The 18,152-nt window shown below is 39.5% G+C and overlaps 1 protein-coding gene across 2 annotated transcripts in view; it reads left to right on the top strand.

Moving 5' to 3' along the window:
- LETM1 (leucine zipper and EF-hand containing transmembrane protein 1) overlaps positions 1 to 13,043 on the top strand; it is a 32,343-nt gene extending 19,300 nt beyond the window's left edge. Inside the window, exons 9-14 of one of the 2 annotated variants that reach the window (XM_075708959.1) lie at positions 231 to 410; positions 1,037 to 1,192; positions 4,604 to 4,738; positions 5,316 to 5,506; positions 7,506 to 7,662; positions 9,062 to 13,043. In XM_075708959.1, the coding sequence (XP_075565074.1) occupies positions 231 to 410; positions 1,037 to 1,192; positions 4,604 to 4,738; positions 5,316 to 5,506; positions 7,506 to 7,662; positions 9,062 to 9,211 (969 nt within the window). In that variant the 3' untranslated portion in view covers positions 9,212 to 13,043. The remainder of the gene's footprint in view (positions 1 to 230; positions 411 to 1,036; positions 1,193 to 4,603; positions 4,739 to 5,315; positions 5,507 to 7,505; positions 7,663 to 9,061) is intronic. The other variant, XM_075708960.1, reaches the window with a different exon arrangement.
- The last annotated feature ends 5,109 nt before the right edge of the window (positions 13,044 to 18,152 follow it).

The raw sequence follows: 18,152 nt of genomic DNA on the forward strand, positions 1-18,152 counted from the left end.
GAAGAATATTTATGATTTCAGGGTGAAAACTTCTCATTTTCAAAGACAGACAATCATGTTTTTCTGAGAAATGCAAAACCAGGGTAACTTTGGGGGGTTTTAACTATATTTGTTAGCATGCCTGTACTACCTATCTCAGTAAGGATATCTAAATTTCTTACATTATGTAGACATACAGATATATATACACACACATATAGACTGTAATAGACTTCTTGCATTATTTTTAGGCCAAAGAGGCTCAGGTCAAAGTGGCAGAAGTTGAAGGTGAAAAAGTAGATAACAAGGCACGGCTGGAAGCAACACTTCAGGAAGAGGAAGCCATCAGAAAAGAAAATGAAGAAAAAGAGATGGAAAGATTGTCTGAAGCTGCAGAGAAAGCCAAAGAAACCCTTCAAGTTGCAGCCATGGTAAGTTCTGCTCTCAACTATTGAGAAACAAATGTCAGTGATATAAAAACTGCATGTTACGAGGTACTGCCTCTGCTCTGGGTTTTACCTGCAAGAAACTGGACTTTAAACCCGCATACGGAAAATGTGGGAGAATAGTAAAACAGACTGCAACAAAGAACGGTTCACTGTGAAACATAAAAGATTGTCTCAGTCTTACATATCTTTGATTTCTCTTTCCTCTTAATTAGAGTAATAAGAGATGCCTTTTATTTCTCTAGCAAAGGTGGTTTTGTTTGGTTTTTGATTTCTCCCACCCCAGACTTTAAATGTTCTTATCTTTGGCTCTTTCTTTTTGTCATTGATCTGTTAATGTCATTGTATAATACTTAACTATAAAAGCTGCTGGCCTGCTTTACTGGTGAATTAAGCCTCAGGAGCTCACAGGCATAGTTCATTAAGTGCAAGTGGGTATTTTAATGTGAAACCACTCAGTATGTTGCAGCTTTTTAACATTGTCTTCTCATAAAAATGTCTGCATCTGCTTTGGCAACCATTCCTATTTTGAGAAGTCATTCTTTACTGATGCTAATACAGATAATGCTATCTTTGTTTTAATTAAAACTTCATGGGTCTTTCAAATTTAGAAAGAGGTGGAATCAGCAGTAGATCTTGAAGCAGCTGCTCTGCAAGTTAAAAAAAGTCAGATGGCTATGGATACGGAACAAGAACTGGCAAGGGCAGATATGGCGATGCACTCAGAGACACTGAAAGATACAGCACCAGTACTGGAAGGCATTAAGGTAATCTGGATAACTGTATGTTTTTATATTTTTTTTTTTTTTTTTTTTTTTTTTTTTAATGTTGAGATTCAAAACATTCATGTAAGGGCCACGATAAGTTGCCTGGCTGTCCTTCAGTTTTAACCCTCTCACCACATTCTGTCAGTTAAAACCGGCTAATTAGTAGATTGCAAATTCTTAACCACCAATGCAGAAAGTGAAGTCAGCACAAAATATCTCCGAGTATCTCCTTTATCTATCTGTGTTACTGAAACTAATATACCTATTTTGGGGGGCATTTACACTGGCTGTAGACGTAATGGACCTGTGCATGTTTAATCTGTGTATAGTTAACACATGAGGAGGGAGAGGGCAAGAGTAGGTAAAGATGAGTTTAATTCTCTTGAAGGGTGTAGCTAAGACCAAAGAATTAAGTAAGGAACTAGGTTTGGACTAGACTGTACTAGATTTGTATCGACTTTCTCTTCTAAACTGATATGGGCAGTGTATGTACACTATAAAAACTTTTTAGTGTACTCTTTCACTATTTCATTAGTATGATGTTGAACATAATTTATACCACTGTTAAAGTAACAGGTTAATTTCTAGTATTAGCATGCTTTGCTGTGATCAGAGCATGCTTTATTAGTCAGAGCATGCTGGTTTTAATCATTTGCTACCTGGCTGGCCTGTAGCTCTGCAGATTCTCCTCCTTGCCCTTACTGAAGATAGGAGTGACATCTGCTTTCTTCCAGTCGTCAAGAATCTTCCGTGATTGCCATGTCCTTTCAAAGATAATGGAGAGTGGGCTCTCAATGGCGTCAAACAACTCCCTGAGCACTTGTGGTTGTGTCCCATTAAGTCTCACGGACTTGTGTGTGTTCAGTTTGTTTAAATGTTCTCTAACCTGATCCTCCTCCACTGATGGTAGATATTCCTTGCTCTAGACTTCCCCATTGGTCTCAAAGACCTGGGTTTCCTGAAGGTCAGTCTTACCAGTAAAGACTGAGGAAGACATTGACTACCTCTGCCTTTTCCATGTCCTTTTGCATTAGGTTTCTGGTCCCATTCAGCAGCAGGCCCACATTTTCTCTTGTAATCCTTTTGCATATGGTGCACTGTACTTGTAGCCCTGTATGTTAGGGAGTGTTTTGACTGTCTAGAGCTTGATGATGATGACGATACGGTTGAGTGTTTATGGGTAAGAATCAGGGGTAAGGCCAACCAGGCAGGTATCATGGTGGGAGCCTGCTATAGACCACCCAACCAGGATGAAGAGGCAGACAAAATGTTCTATAAGCAGCTGGGAGAAGTCTCACAATTGCTAGCCCTTGTTCTCATGGGGGACTTCAACTTACCAGATGTCTGCTGGAAATACAATACATCAGAGAGGAAACAGTCCAGGAGGCTCCTGGAGTGTGTGGAAGATAACTTCCTGACACAGCTGGTGAGTGAGCCAGCTAGGGAAGTCGCCCTGCCAGACCTGTTGTTTGCGAACAGAGAAGGACTTGTGGGTGATGTGGTGGTTGGAGGCTGTGTTGGGCGCAGCGATCACAAAATGATAACAGTTTTTGATTGTTGGAGAAGTAAGGAGTGGGGTCAGCAGAACTGGAACAGGTTGCCCAGGGAAGTGGTTGCGTCCCCATCCCTGGAGGTATTTAAAAGATATGTAGATGTGGTGTTTAGGGCGATGGCTTAGTGGTGGGTTTGGCAGCGTTAGGTTTGGACTCAATGACCTTAAAGGTCTTTTCCAACCTAAATGATTCTGTGTAGAAGCCCTTCTTCTTGTCCTTCACCAGATTTAATGCTGGGTAGGCTTTGGCTTTCCTGAACCCATCCATGCATGCTGAGACAGTGTCTGTGTGTTCCTCCTGGCTCACCTGTCCCTGCTTCTACCTCTTGTATGCTTCCTTTTCATGTTTCAGTTGTACCTTGAGTTTTATTTTTAGCTGAGCACTTTATTTTTGTCCATGAGGTTTGATAATCAGGATTTTTCTCAGTCCTAGTGTTACTCTGCAGAATAAGAATATTATTTTAAAATGGATGTTTTAAGTAGAAAAATGTCAATTTTCCTGGACAGCATCATTATCTACCTGCTATTATTATAACATTGTTTACCTTAGAATGCTGCCAAGAAGGTTTTAATGGTAGTAACAAAATGGAAGTAATCCACATTGAAATCATGCATTGTTGTGTGATGAGCTGGCTGACTGCGTACCTGGGTGCATGATAGTGCAGCCATGAGGAATGCCATGGGAGGGAGGCAGACAAGGCTGGGATGATCTCGTTTGGAAACAGCAAGGAAGTGTGACCTCGCAGCTAGTTTACACTGACGTATCTGGCATCGTGTTCGCATTGCTGCCTGCCATGCCACTGCCACTGTGAGAATGTATGACACTGGGCCACAAGTAGGACTTCTTCAACAGCCCTAACTGATAAGAGAAAACAAGAAGTGAAGTTAGAGTGGCACTTCTTAACCGAGGTTACAGTGTGGCCTGTCCCCTAAAGATGCTTCCAAAGATTTTTGAACACCATGGAACACATTCTTGCCTCTTAGAGGAAAAATGTAAGACTCCCAGCTTCTTGAAGATGACTGATTTTATTTGAGGCAGAGGAATTTGTTTTCAAACTGAGTTGCTTGCCTTTTTTTTTTTTTTTTTGGCAGCTAAGGTGAGCTATAGATACTGTATTAAAATCGGAAGTGAGGTTGATGCCTAGATATTGACAGTACACTGAAACTTTCTGAGTTGACGAAGGGGCTGGATGCCTAGTTTGGAAATGTTCTGTAGTTGTTTCTTGGAAGCATATTATCCTTCTGCTCTGTTTCTGGTATCCTTGTTTGCACATGTCTTTCTACTTATGCACTGTATTTATGTGGCTGTTCGGAGCTTAGCCATTCAAAATAAAAGCTGGTGTCTGGGTAAGATTAATATGCTAATTGTAGCTAGTATTATGGGATTTTAGCATTTTTAATGAATCATCTTGAAGTCTTATTTTTTAAGTAATCAGTTGGGGGTTAGATTTTTATTCTTAGCTTTTCAAGAGACAGGTATACTTCACAATCTATGGGTGTTCATCCTCATTCTCTCAAAGGTTGTTGAAGATAACTTTGCTCCAGCTCAAGTTCCTGAACTTTGCTCTGCAAATTTTTGTGTAATTTATCTTTCCTGTACATAGTGAATCATTTCTTAGTTGTTTGGATTTTTTACCCAGCAAAGAAATGTATCATAGCAAACTAATTGCTTTAGCATTTAAGATCTTTGCATTAGCCTCAAAATGCAGATCTCTGCACTAGCCTGGAAATGGCTATGATGATATTGACTCCAAACATGAAAAAGAATCTTGAGTCTGTCTTTTCTGGTAAAAGACCCAAAATCCTTGAGGAAAATCACAAATGTGTCTTTCACTAATTTTTATATATTTCTGTTACAGGGTGAGGAAATCACTAAGGAGGAGATTGACATGCTGAGTGATGCTTGCACCAAGCTGCAGGAACAGAAAAAATCACTGACAAAGGAAAAGGAGGAGCTCAAGGAATTGAAGGGTGATATCCAGGAGTATAATGAGGTGAAGAATGGGGCGTGGAAGTTCTTTATTTATTCCTATTCATGTTTAGTTTTAGCATAAGTGATCCACAAAAAGATTATCCTGCTTGGATGTCTGTTAGCCTCTAGCTGGTAGTTGAGTGAATGAACTTTATATGGGACAATACAGAGCCTCATTTGTGTAATGTGTTTAAAGCCTAGTTAAAATCATTGGTGTAGTTCCCACCAGGTGAGGATCCTGTTCCTGCTCTTATTCCCAGCGTGACTAGACTAACAGGTGCTGAGTAACTGCTGCATGCTGCAGTTCTTTCTTATCAAGCATAGATGTCAGTATTACAGATACTTCAAGTTGAGTAAAATTAATCTTATCCAGTCTTATGAAAGATGTGGAAAATAACATCTAAGGGGTGCATGAAAAAGGCAGCAGTGTTAGAATTTATTGTTCTAATTCTAGTTTGGCTTTATATGTCTATACATTTGCATCTATGATTTCATTTACAAATGGCTCCTGTCTTGAAACGCTAGTTGAAGCCAGTAGTGTCTGGTGTTGAGAATTCACACTGACAAAAGCTTTTCTCTTTCTTGACCATTTCCTTCAGGATTTGCAAGAGATAAAAGAGCTCTCTAAAACTGGCCAGGAAGAGGTAGTCGAAGAGTCAAAGGCAAGCAAGCGATTGACCAAGAGAGTGAACCGAATGATTGGTCAGATAGACAAAATTATTAATGAATTAGAGACAAGTCAAAAGGCGGTGGATGTAAAGCTGGATGGTGGCGATAGTCCTCGTGCTGGGTAAGTGACTTGAGAGCACTGAATGTGTCTCTGACGGCTCATCTTCAGTCATGCTTTTGTCAGATGTGCAATTAGAAAAGAATTAGCAAAGAAGGTGTTTAGAATGTTAATTTAATTTAAAAATAAAATTAACAAAATTGTGCTGTAGATTTTCTATCTTCTAAGGTATGTTAAATATGGTTGAAATGAGGAAGGAAAACAGCAGGTATAATTCCCCAGATGCTAGTTCTGAGGGGGTTCTGAAAGTCAAAGTGTCGATGAGTATCTTACCATCTTGTTCATGCCTGTAGCGCTAATGTTGATGCAGGTGAAATCATACCTTTAGTCAGGCTCCTCACCTAATAGGTTTGCCCTGTCTCATTGGTTGAAAAGGTGTGCAACAGTGTGGTAAGCATATTGATGTTTGTTCTTTAGTAGTGAAGATGTCAGTGATGAAAAAAATTGCAATACAGTCTATTCTGTCTCTGGAGAGAAATGGAGGAACAGGTCTAATGGAACTAAGGAGATGATTTTACATGGTCTCTTGCTGAAAGTTTGCTTCATTTCAACTTTGACATACTTGCAGGTTTTTAAAGACAGGTCTTTCTTGATGGTTTCATTGCAAAAGTCATTTATCAACACTTCTCCAGGTCTTAATGTTACTGGAGAGTCTTTCAGGCAATCGTATGTTGAATGGTCATATGTTGCCTATTACAGGCACTGAAATGCCTAAAAACTGTGACTGTAATTCTCAGTTTGTGATTATGAATGCTGTATTAACCTAGTTTATGCTTGCACTATTTTGTGTGATTCATTAAAAGAGCTTCCCAGCTCCCATAGACCATAACCTAAACAGAAATAAGGATTCTGCTTTTGTTGCTTCCAAACTTTGTTTTTTCCAGTCCCCAGGGCAAACAGTCATTTGTTTTAGATTTTGCGTAATAAGATTAGGGTGGCCATATGAATGGTGCTATAGAGTTGTTGATCAAAACCATCCAAATTGGTGAATTAGAAATACAATATAGAATCTGCTTGTACTGAATGTATGGTGTAATTATACTTCATGTAATGGATGGTTTTGTGGATAATTTTATAGGTGATTGTGGATGACTGAAAATTATTAGTTTAAATATTGCTTAATTGTCAAAGGCTTCTTTTTTTTAACCTTTAAGTTGGTGCAGTCGTTACCAAGCCATCAAAAGTCATAGAAACAACACAAGTCCAGGACATTGAGTGGCAGCTTGAGAAATGCTCCTTGAATAAAAGTCAGTCTGTGCCCAGAGGTTAGGGCCAGGTATGGAGCTGGGACTGTACTGATAAAGCCCTTCTGCTTAATATTTGTTGGGTGCACTGTCTCCTGCATTTCAGCTTGAGCTGTGCTGGAAGATGGTTCTTCAAACTAACAAAACTACATAGGCAAGCAGAGGCTTTGGGTTGCAGGAGACAGACAACTTCAGCTTCATGAGATCAGTAAGCAGACAGTGGAAACATCTGAAACCTGCTAGTCATGATGTTGAGTTTAGTCCTTTCTTCTACAAAGTCTATTCCTTGCTATGAGCAAATAAAGCCTATTTTAACGAAACAGCTAAATTGCTGAAGTGATTAGTTCTCAGCTTTCATTTTCCTGTGACTTTAATTACTTTTGTGTAGGCCAGCCTCTCTAAATCTAAAAGGATGACAGATGCATGGCACTGCATCTTTGGTAAATGGGTGCGGGGGGAAAAGGGCATTAGGTATCTACGGAAGCACAGAAACTGTGCTAAACTTCATTTAAAATGCTACTGGATACCTGTATTTCTGCAATAAAGCACATGGAGACCAAAAGCCTAAGATTCAATGGTAAGATAAAGATTCATTTGAAATCTGCTTGCTGCTCAGTAACTCAGTTTTGGTTTTTTGCATTCTGTTCGGGATTATTAATAAATAATTAATGTTTTTACAAATGACCTGCAGCGTAGTGACTTTCAGTACTGCCTTTTGTCAACTTCACTCCTTTGGAGTAACTGCTTGCCACATGCAGGTTGTGCTTCCTCTTCAGGGAGAATCTCATCAGTATTGCTGAGCTAATTAATGCAATGAAACAAATTCAGAAGATTCCAGAGGAGAAGCTAACTAGGATTGCAGAGGCACTAGATGAAAACAAGGATGGCAAAATTGATATCGATAATGTTGTTAAGGTAAGTCTGTGGACTACTTAAAGAAAATAAGGCTAGCCATCCTTCAAACATTGTACCTTTTTTGACTTAAATTCATATTGCTGTCTTTTGCAAGAGTCTTTAGTCGATGCCAGTGAGGTTTTTGGTAAATGTAAAATTGTAAATAGATCTTATACATATTAGCATCTTCAGATTTTATATGGCTATTTTTTAGTGTGGGGGGAGGGGGAGTCTTTATCCTGTGTCTGTTACCCACATTACCTTTAAAGCTGTAGGTTTTCCTGTATGCCTATGTCAAGTTCTGTAAAATATGGTAATTTTGTTCTGCTACTTATGAATGGGAGGGAGGATGGGAAGGAGCTTTAGAAGTAGTACTTTAGGAATAACACTATTAGCCAAAGTCTTGCCATAATGCATATAGATATACTTTATGTCAACACAGGACAACAGCTTCTCTTGTCTACTTGCATACCTTAGATACCTCATTGAGACCTGTATTTCCTATGCTTGAAAGACATCAGTTGTCCTTTAGGTCCTTTGTAAACGACCTGTGTTCTTTGCTTGATCTGTCCTGTTTTCTCGTTTTGCAGAATATTCTCAGATTTTCCCTGCATTTCTGCTTCATTTTCTTGGTAAATTTACTTGGTAAATTTAGAGATGTCCTGGAACTTACTTCCTTGCAAGTTATTTTCCTGCTCAATACAGAAATAGCACTTAAACTATGGCCAGCTAGAAAATACAGTATCAGCCTTTTGAAATACATTTTTCCTCTCTACTGAAGTTGTCCCACTAGTGATTATCTTCCCTGTTGCTCTAAACAGCCGTTGTACATTTAGCAACACAGGTAAAATGTACTTCTGAATTCTGCATATAATGCAGAATACTTCTAGGAACTTGAGGAGCTACGCCAAGAATACATTTGTACAAAAAGCTATATAAAGGAATTTGGAATCACCTGCTAAATTATTTTTTCATTTTGCTTTCTGAAAGGCCTACTCCCCTCTACTTTCAAGTTTTTGTAGACTTGTGCCTCTTTAGTACAATAGGTCTTTTTGATAAAATTAAGCCTATAAAATAAGTACTGTCTTAAATACTATTTCAGCAGGTACTGAATCTGAGCTTTTCATTGGAACAGATAAAATAAACGGGTCTGTTCTACTAATGCTTTAAAATGTGGGTCTTTGTGTGCTGAGGTCAAAAGTTCTAGATCATTTGCTTTAAGTTTTAGCTTTTTTTTTAATACTCTGGATATGTTTGAGGCACTGGCTGTGGTTTGAATTTGTTTCATGTAAGAAAATATGCTGTTTTTCTTGAACATGAGAGAACAGATTACTTTTTTTGTCTTAAAAATTTATGATATGAAAATGCCTCAATCATGTAAAAACTAAATGCTCTCCCAATTTTATTTTATGTCATGTAGGTAGTAGAATTGATTGACAAAGAAGATATTGATATCGGTACCAGTCAGGTTGCTGAGATTATGGCACTGCTTCAAAAAGAAGAAAAACTGGAAGAAAAAGAGAAAGCAAAGGAGAAGCATGATAAAGAAGCTGCAGAAGCAAAGAACTAAGTTTCAGAATCTGAAGCTAAGCCCAACTGTAACCAAAACCTTGTATATCTTTGTGTCTAATGGCTATATATTACTTGAGCTTTGTGATTATGGGAAGTGTTTTGAGCTGATTCTAGTAATAAATTGTAGATACGTTTTCTGACATATGGAATGAAATTTCCGTTCATCAGAGAAGTGATTTACTGTCATTCCATACAGATGAAAACAAAATATGCTTCTTTAGCAGTGCTCCTGCCCACAAAATCATGTATTTGCACTTATTGTTGTGGTACAGTGATCCATTAAACTTGTGAGTTTCCTGCATAAATTAAGTGTATCTATCATGGAAAAATGTTTCTCATTTATTTTTCTTTCATCATTACATGGGCCCCAACCTTGCTCTGCTTCTACCTTTTACTTTTTTCAGAATTTAATACAAACTTTCCCTTCTGTCACAATACTACATATTTTGTAACCTGTTAGTGAAGATTCTGTGGCTTCAGTAGTAGCTCTTTAGATTGAGTTTTATTTAAGCTAAATATCACTAAGTTGTTGCCTCACTGACAGAGAATGTGGCATTCTAATCACTTTTATGAATTCATGATTATTATTTTTTTCTGTTGAAGGGAAAATCAGATTTATTTTTCCCTAGAATGGAAACTTCCCATGAAGTTTGCTTCTTATGGGTGCCTTAAATTTCTTAAGTCTAGGGAGTAGAGGATGTCGGTTCTACTCAAAATTCCATGAATTACTAAAGCATTAGAATCACAGGAGCCTTTAAAATAGTTTCAGAACACAATCTGTCACACAGTAAAGTGAGTTAAAGTGTTTGTCTAAACAGCAAAGTAAAAATAATCATAAGGGGAAAATGTCAGTTGTGATCTTTTTGCATATATTTTTTTAAAAATGCAGTTACCTTCGCATGTTTGTTGTTTTTCATCTGATAATTATTTACACCATAATTAATTCTCTTACCTCTCATACCTCTTTCATCTCAGGTATAAAATCACTAACCAGGTATGGTCAAAGTACATAAATACTTTCATCTCATGGCCTTGCTTAATGTGCAGTCAGCAAGTCATGTCTGGTATTTGATTACATCATTGGCTTTCTGATTAATTGCTTATAGTTACTGTCTTTAACTGTGTGGTTAAATACTGGCAGTAGGTCAAGGTTTACTCATTAATGTCTGTCCTTAGTAGTAAATTTTTAAGTTTAAAAACTAAAATACCAACTCTGGGATGTTCCATAATTCCTGGAAGCCTAAATTTTCCACTCATTCTTAAAATCTGTTATGAAATACACAGTGTGACTTGAGCCAGCAGGGTTGTGGTTTATTTTTCTTTTATTTTTATTTTGCACCCAGTATTGTAAAATACATGAACATTCTTGATTTTGTGTACACTATAGAGAGCACATCTTACAATGGCACTGTACACAGTGATGTCAAGGTGGGCAGTTAGTACTTATGCTTTTAGTCATAGTTGCATATTTTTGTAGAAAATATTGACTCCCAAGCGTATTTCAGCATAATTCCATGTTCAGTATTTATCTAGATTGGCTAAATTATTTGTAAAAACTTATTTGAAGTTAGTGGAACAAAAAAAGTTTTGACAGTCTCATGGCTTGCGTGATGGACCATTGTATTTAGTTGTTTCCAAAGCAAGATATACAGTAAGATGTACAGTACAAGTAATTCTAGAAAATGGGTCAGTGTTTAGTTCTGAGTTCATATTCTGTATAGTTAGCAAAGAAAGCTGCTTGCAGTAAGAAAGATCCTCCTGAGAATTGCTGTAATTGTGTCTGAAGTGTAAAAATGCTGTGACAAAGCTGAAATTTCAAGTTAGTACGATCTTTGTAGTTCATGTACCCCTAAACAAGGGAGCTGTTCTCTTCCTTGTAAATGGAGATTAACTTGGAGATTTCAGCATGAAAGTCATTTTGTAGATTTTGAAGATAGGACTTCACTAGATGCTTTTTTAGGCCAAAACTTAGATGAAAATGCAAGAGTAAAACTAATTTCACAAAAATACAATTTAAAAACTAATTTTACATTGTGTAATTTACAATTAGAATTAATGGGCTTTGAAGTCTGCTAAATTTTACAGTTGCGTATCTTCGATTTGAAAACAATGTATAACAATCTTACTTGACATTCCTGAAACATGATAAAGATACTCTAAAATTGTCTGCTACCTTTCATGGAATATCAGAAACCTAAGAATTGTATGCACTTTAATGCATGCAAGTTTAAAACAGGGAAGTAGCAGAAAAAGCTGTTTTCAAAGATTTATTGATTAAAGTTTTACAGAGCTTTAACTGTCCTTACAGTAAATTGTCTGATTTTAGTATTTGGGAGTTTAAGACACTTTGCTGCTGTTCTTTTTCCATGTTTACTGTTCACTTAAATTTTCTGTGGATTAAATAAGGGAGCCAAAAGTAGCTGGGTTTTTTTAAATGAAGAATGCCCTGATTAAAATAATTGTGATACATTTATTGAACACTTTTAGCTTTTGGACCTGTTTGAAATTTGGCATATTGTGAAATTTTAACAGGTTACATAAAATACATTTAAATGTCAATCACAAATGTCAGTTTTCCCCTGTTACCTAAAGTGTTTAAAGGGCACACGCATCAACTGTAGCGAAGCATTTTCACAGGGAATATTTTCTTTCTGATGTTGAAAGTAGGCAAACCCATGACAGCTGGACTTGAACAACACATGTTCTGCAAGCTTAAAAAGATTAGGAAGCCCTCAGTGATTGCCATTTACCTGGTTTTGAACCTTCTGGAGCAGCTCCGTCCAGGCGATACAGACAACTTCAGCAAGTTGGTGGCTTGAGGGACTAGCTTAAGATAATGTGCTTTGTTGTCTTTTGTGTTGACCAAAAAATCCCAGAAGCTGCAGTACTTTCAGAGAAAGGACAAATTCCAAGTGTACAGTAACTGGTCAGAACTTATTCCTGAATGAATATTTAATCAGGAGATGTAAATATTTGTTTAAATAACTAAAGGATGCGTGAGATTTCAGTGACCTTGTGACTTACACAGGCAAAGCCTCTAAGCTCAGAGTTAGGTAATCAGGAAGACCATTGTTGGGGTGCTTTCAGATTCAAATAAGATCAGATTTTGATTATAAACTATTCAGGGGAAAAAAATGTGAAACATCTAAAAAGTTTTTAAAAAAAATCAATTTAGCAACAGGGACAAGAAGTAAAGTAGGATGTCATTTTTTTTTTTCCCCTTCAAAACAAGCAGGTTATAGGACCTGTTTTATTGAAAAATTTGTTTCCATTTCACATTAGCTCAAAAGGTGTTTTTTAGTGAGATTTTCATCACTGACTGCATGCTTTGAGAGTAAATCTGCCTGCAAGTTAAGTACCAGAAAGTTAATTTAATAGGTAGTTTGTCAGCAGGACTTGCATGCATGTAGAGGATATTCTCTTGACGGGATAGTTCCTTACACTTACGTAGGCTTTGTCTGGGGGAAAAAGTTACATTTTTTTATACAACTCCAAAATACTTCTTGTAACTTTGTATCTACATACCTTGCCTAATAATTTAAACTTTAACTACTTCAGCATGTATTTAAATACTTTTAAATTGTTTATATCAAATTATTGGGTATATTTAATTAAAGGAATAATCCCATATTCTGTTCGTTGTATGTATTCCAAGTTTTGCTTTTCAGTTGAAGAATTTCAGCCTGTGTTAAAAATTTAAGTTGAAAATCATTGTCTGTGCTCTGAGCATATTGGTCCTGTGTTTGCCATAATGCAGTATAAAATTTTTAATTTAACTGGAGCTTGTGTCCTTTGTTTAGTTATAATAAATGTATCATTTTGAAACTTAATCTCTCTATTATTTTTCTGTTGCTTTTGATTTTTAGTGTTAATTTATTGCTGTTCAGATGCGATGCCAGTCACAGAGCTGGACAGTGATGAGCTGAGTATTATAACTGGAATGTTTGGGGTAGAATAGGGCAAGTGAAGAACAAATCTTCAAACCAGGGTGGGTGGTGGGTTGTGTGGGATTTGGGGGGGGGGGGTGTTAATTCTTGCAGAAATTCTCTTGACCTGTGTGGGACTGCCTGCCTGGTGTAATGAATTGTGCTAAACCATTCTTTATTGTATTTTAAGTATGAAAGTGGGGAGCAGTGTATTCTTTACTATAAGGAACTAATGGAAAGGTTGGGATCTATTCCCAATAGAAGTAAGTCTCCTTAGGAAGGATCAGTGTTTGGTCTTTGTCCAAGTTAGGGGACAAAAAACATCTGAAATGGTTCCGGAGATTGGTTATTTTATGACACACCGTGCCCCTTGCCCCTGATTTTGCAAAATTGTAGGTATTCCTCTGTAATCCTAATAACCTTCACAAAGTTCATCTCAGCATACAGCACTTACTTAAAAGTCTTGGGCATATTCAAGAATATGTTTTTTCAAGTAAAAGCTGTTACCTCTCTTCCTGAAGCCTTGGCAGCCTGGGTAGGAAGGCAGAGAGAGCCCGAGCCAGCAAGGTGCCCCGTGCACGTCTGATCCCTTGGAAATAACCAAGCTACCTCAAACATAATTTGTATTGCTGCTGTTTCGGAAGGTTCGGTGCTCCTCTTGGGCCAGCTGCGGTCAGCGCTTACAGCAATGCATAGCAAAGATGATCCAGACCCAAAAGCTGTGGAGGTCCTGTTGCACAGGCCTGCACTGACATAAGCAGTTAGTCTCCTGCCTGCTTTCCAATAGGATTTGGGAATGCGCAAACATTGAATCTACTTTCTAGTGTCAAAGTACGTCAACGAGTCTGAAAACAGCCTCCTGCCTTGAGATGCTTTTAAAATAACTTAATAGATATACTAGGTTCGGTTGCAGCTTTTTCCTTTTTTTGCTTAAAGCCAAATATCAAATAAATGGCTTAAAAAGTGGCAGAACTTGTTCCTTTTAAGCTTTTGTTTAAAAATTTCCTTTAATGACAGACTTATATAGGGTGACTAGGACTGTTGTGCAGCAGTGTGGTAAAACAGACTAGCAGAGAAATTGTGGCTTTGAGTTTGTGAATTAAATGTGGACATGGGCAAGAAAGAGACTGACTTCTGGATCCAGTGTTGTCTTTGCTGAAATAAATTGGTTATATTGGAGAAATTATACTATCTTCTAAATCTTTATTACACATTTGTAACATTGTAACAATCTAACAAAAACATTGGGGTTTTTTGGACTCTCTTGCCTTGATGTAGGGGGGAAAGAAAACAGTAGTACCCAGGACCAAGCAGAGCGCCTGGCCAGTCTGGTTGGTGTGTAGGTGGTAGGCACAGCCAAATTCAAGTCTCGGAAAACCTTGAGGCTGGAAGGGACCTCCGGAGGCTGTGTAGTCCATCCCCCTGCTCAGAGCCAGTTTCCCAGGCCGTGTTCCATCAGGGTTTGAGTATCTCCAAGGATGGAGACTCCACCACGGCTCTGCATCCTCTCTGGATGGACCTCTCCGCGACCTGTGCCAGTGTTTGATCACTCTTGGCGAAAAAAGAGGGTTTTTTTCTTATGTTTCCCTTGTGACAGATGAGGATGATCCATTATTACAGATGTGAGTTTGTGCGTTGTCCGCAAGTACAGAGGGAATGGTAGCTGACCACTAATTAGAAATACTAGATAATGGAGATAGTGCTGTAAATTCACTGGCTGGAATCTGCTTTTACATCAGGCTGGTAATGCAGGTGTGCAGAAAGCCGGTTGGAAAAACCTCTGACTTCAGGAAATCACAATCTTAAAAGTATTAATGTAGAAGGAGTTTTGTTGCAAACGGTTTTGGTCAAATGCCATTTAAAGGGTGAATACGTACGCATGGCGGTGGGGGAGAGATGGATAGCCTTGTGGTTGCTTTATGGACCTGAGGCTTTGGAAATCTGTGTTCAGTTAATGCCCATTATTTCAATAATGCATTGCTTGGATCTTGTGCCACTGTAACGTAAAGCCTCCTTGACGGTGACTGGGCAGATGACAAGTTCTCCAGAGCGGAGTGTCTCCGTGCAAAGACCTAGGATAGGATTTTGTAGCGATAAGGCTTTTAAATACTGAATGAGACAGTGACAGACCATACCAAACAGTTTCTCTGGCTAAGGAATCTTACTTTTCTCACTGCTTATATATTGAAAAGTGTTTCTGGTGTTTTCTTGAATTACTTCTCAACTCTGATGTGAACAGGAGGATGTTTGTAGCGTGTTTCTAATTCCCTGTACTCTGTGCTCACTTCCATTTTTGTGTATTATTGGATATAAATCTTTCTCGGTAGTTAAATATCCTTCACAGGTCAAAATTCTTTGGGGGCTCATTAGCATGTAAAATTTTACCCTTGCCAAACCTTCTGTGGTTTTCAAACATCAGTTTCTCTCATCTAACTGGCGTAAAGGATTTCTGCTATGCAAGAGATGGATCTAATTCAGATTTGCCTCTTTCCGTCTAGTATTTCTCTTTATGTATATTGGCAGAGCAGCCCCCTTCATGAATGGCCTGATTTATGTCTCAGTGAATGCTGCAGCCAGCAGTTCAAGATGTCAGGTCTCCCGTGCGTGTTGTGGGGGCTGTGGATTCTCCCTCCCCCTCCTTTTGTCTTAGCTCCAGCCCGAGAGCCATCCAAGTTCCTTCCTAGTATTTTCTAACCACGTTTTCAGATCTTTGGTTAAGCAAGAGCTTTAGACTCCATCCTAAGGAGAGCTTCTACAAGGAGCTGAAGGGCAACTGGGAGATGAGCAACAAAAAAAAGTAATTAAAAAAAGTCTTAAGAGTCTTACTAAATTAAGATGGGAATTATCAACCTGGTATGCAGAAAGCCTGGGGATCTCTGCAGCCTACTCCAGACTTTTAAGATTTTTTCACCCAAAATTTAATCAGGTAATATATCCCAAAGTGGTTAGCAAATCAGCAGGTTTTTCTTCTCCATCCTTCCTACCATTCAAGCTTTCCCTTTTTGTCTGTCCCTTACCTAATAAGCAAGACTAAGTAGGAAACATTTATGGAGTCCTTGCTGCACTTTAGTTTCTCAGTACTTTGCTTTGCACTGGTGGAAGTAGAGCTGAAATACAGCGCCTGTTAATCTTTCCAGCGAACGTCTCCTCACTAGATGGTTTTCAGTGCTTGGTCTGTGTGAACTCAGTCATTCATTTGCCTTCATCAAGCTCCGCTCTCACCTTCCTCTGTCATCATTACACCAGCTCCATCATGGTCCCTGTGCAGTCTCAGCGTGCAATGCTTGTAAGAGCAGAAGGCTTTTATCCTTCCCTTTGAATCCTGGGTGCTCTTAGCACAGGGAACTGCATATGCCCTTCCATAAGCCACAGCATTTCAGCGGAAAATACACTCTTAGGATGAGTCTTCAAAATCGAGTGACATTGAGAGAAGGCACGTCCATCCCTATTTTTAGACCTACATTCTGCACCCAGAGTTACTCATCCAAATTCTGTGAGTAAACTAACACTGTGGTCCCTTAGTGACTCAGTATGACTTAAGCTGAGGTGTACCTAAATCACTTGGGTCATCTTTTTCCCCAGACACTCTTTTGCACCCACTCAGAAAATGAGATCCTTTTGGGTATCTGGGTTTTGGATTTGCAAACTCAACAATTGACTGATGTCAACCCAAAAAACCTCTTCAAATAACTGATGGGGGAGGAAGGATTAACAGAAAAACCTCATTTGTACCTCCTAATACCTTTGTGATCAAGAGAAGTCTGGCATGGAAAATAATAGTTCAAGTACCCAGGCTCATACAGGATCTGTAGCAGTGAGTGGAAATAGATGTGGGGGAGATCTGATGGTGTTAGCATTTTGGTTGTGCTTTCTTCCCTGTGATTTGCCCTCGAGTGAGCAGGGTACTAGAGCACTTACTTTATTTTTTTACATATGAAGATATCCTCAGTCAAGAGAAATATAATGTACCATCAGGCTTGATACTCTTATTGAAGTCCCTGGTGAGACTCGGGGACTTCAAGGAAATGGGATAAAGTCTTTTAAAACTGATTTTTGGAAATTAGGAAAAATTTCTTTACGGAAAGGGTGGTCAAGAATTGGAACAGGCTGCCCAGAGGGGTGGTGGAGTCACCATCCCTGGAAGTGTTCAAAAAATGGGTAGATGTGGCACTTTGGGACATGGTTTAGTCTAGTCTACCCTTGATTGGCTTAGAGTGGACTTGGTAGTGTAGGCTAATGGTTGGACTGGATGATCTTAAAGGTCTTTTCCAACCTAAACAATTCTATGATTCTATGATTCTATGATTCTTCCCTGTGATTTGCCCTCGAGTGAGCAGGGTACTAGAGCACTTACTTTATTTTTTTACATATGAAGATATCCTCAGTCAAGAGAAATATAATGTACCATCAGGCTTGATACTCTTATTGAAGTCCCTGGTGAGACTCGGGGACTTCAAGGAAATGGGATAAAGTCTTTAAAAACTGATTTTATATATATTAAGCAATAACACAGTGGCTGATAAAGCGCCTATGTGTCACCTACGCTAGAGGGAGAGGTAATTTGCCTGTCCGAGCACGGGGACGGCCATCGCCCCGGGGTTCCCACCCCAGGAACTACATCCACGCTGCAAAACAAGACACCCCCCCAAAACAAACAAACAAAAAATCCGACCCCCCCCCCCCCCCAAACCCCTGCACGCAGTGGATCCGAACCCGCAGCGCAGCCCCGGCCCGGGCGGCCGCCCCCCGCTAGGTGGCGCCGCAGCGCAGCCCCGGCCCGGGCGGCCGCCCCCCGCTAGGTGGCGCCGCAGCGCAGCCCCGGCCCGGGCGGCCGCCGCCCGCTAGGTGGCGCCGCAGCGCAGCCCCGGCCCGGGCGGCCGCCGCCCGCTAGGTGGCGCCCCGCGACCGCCCGGCGCCCCGGCCCGGCCCGGCCCGGCGGGGAAACCCCGCGGCGGCGCGAAGGCCCTGCCCGCCCCGCCGAGCCCGCTCCCCGCCTTCCCCAGCCTGTCCTCA

The sequence above is a fragment of the Pelecanus crispus genome, chromosome 4 (assembly GCF_030463565.1).
Source record: "Pelecanus crispus isolate bPelCri1 chromosome 4, bPelCri1.pri, whole genome shotgun sequence".
In the NCBI taxonomy this organism is placed as follows: domain Eukaryota; kingdom Metazoa; phylum Chordata; class Aves; order Pelecaniformes; family Pelecanidae; genus Pelecanus; species Pelecanus crispus.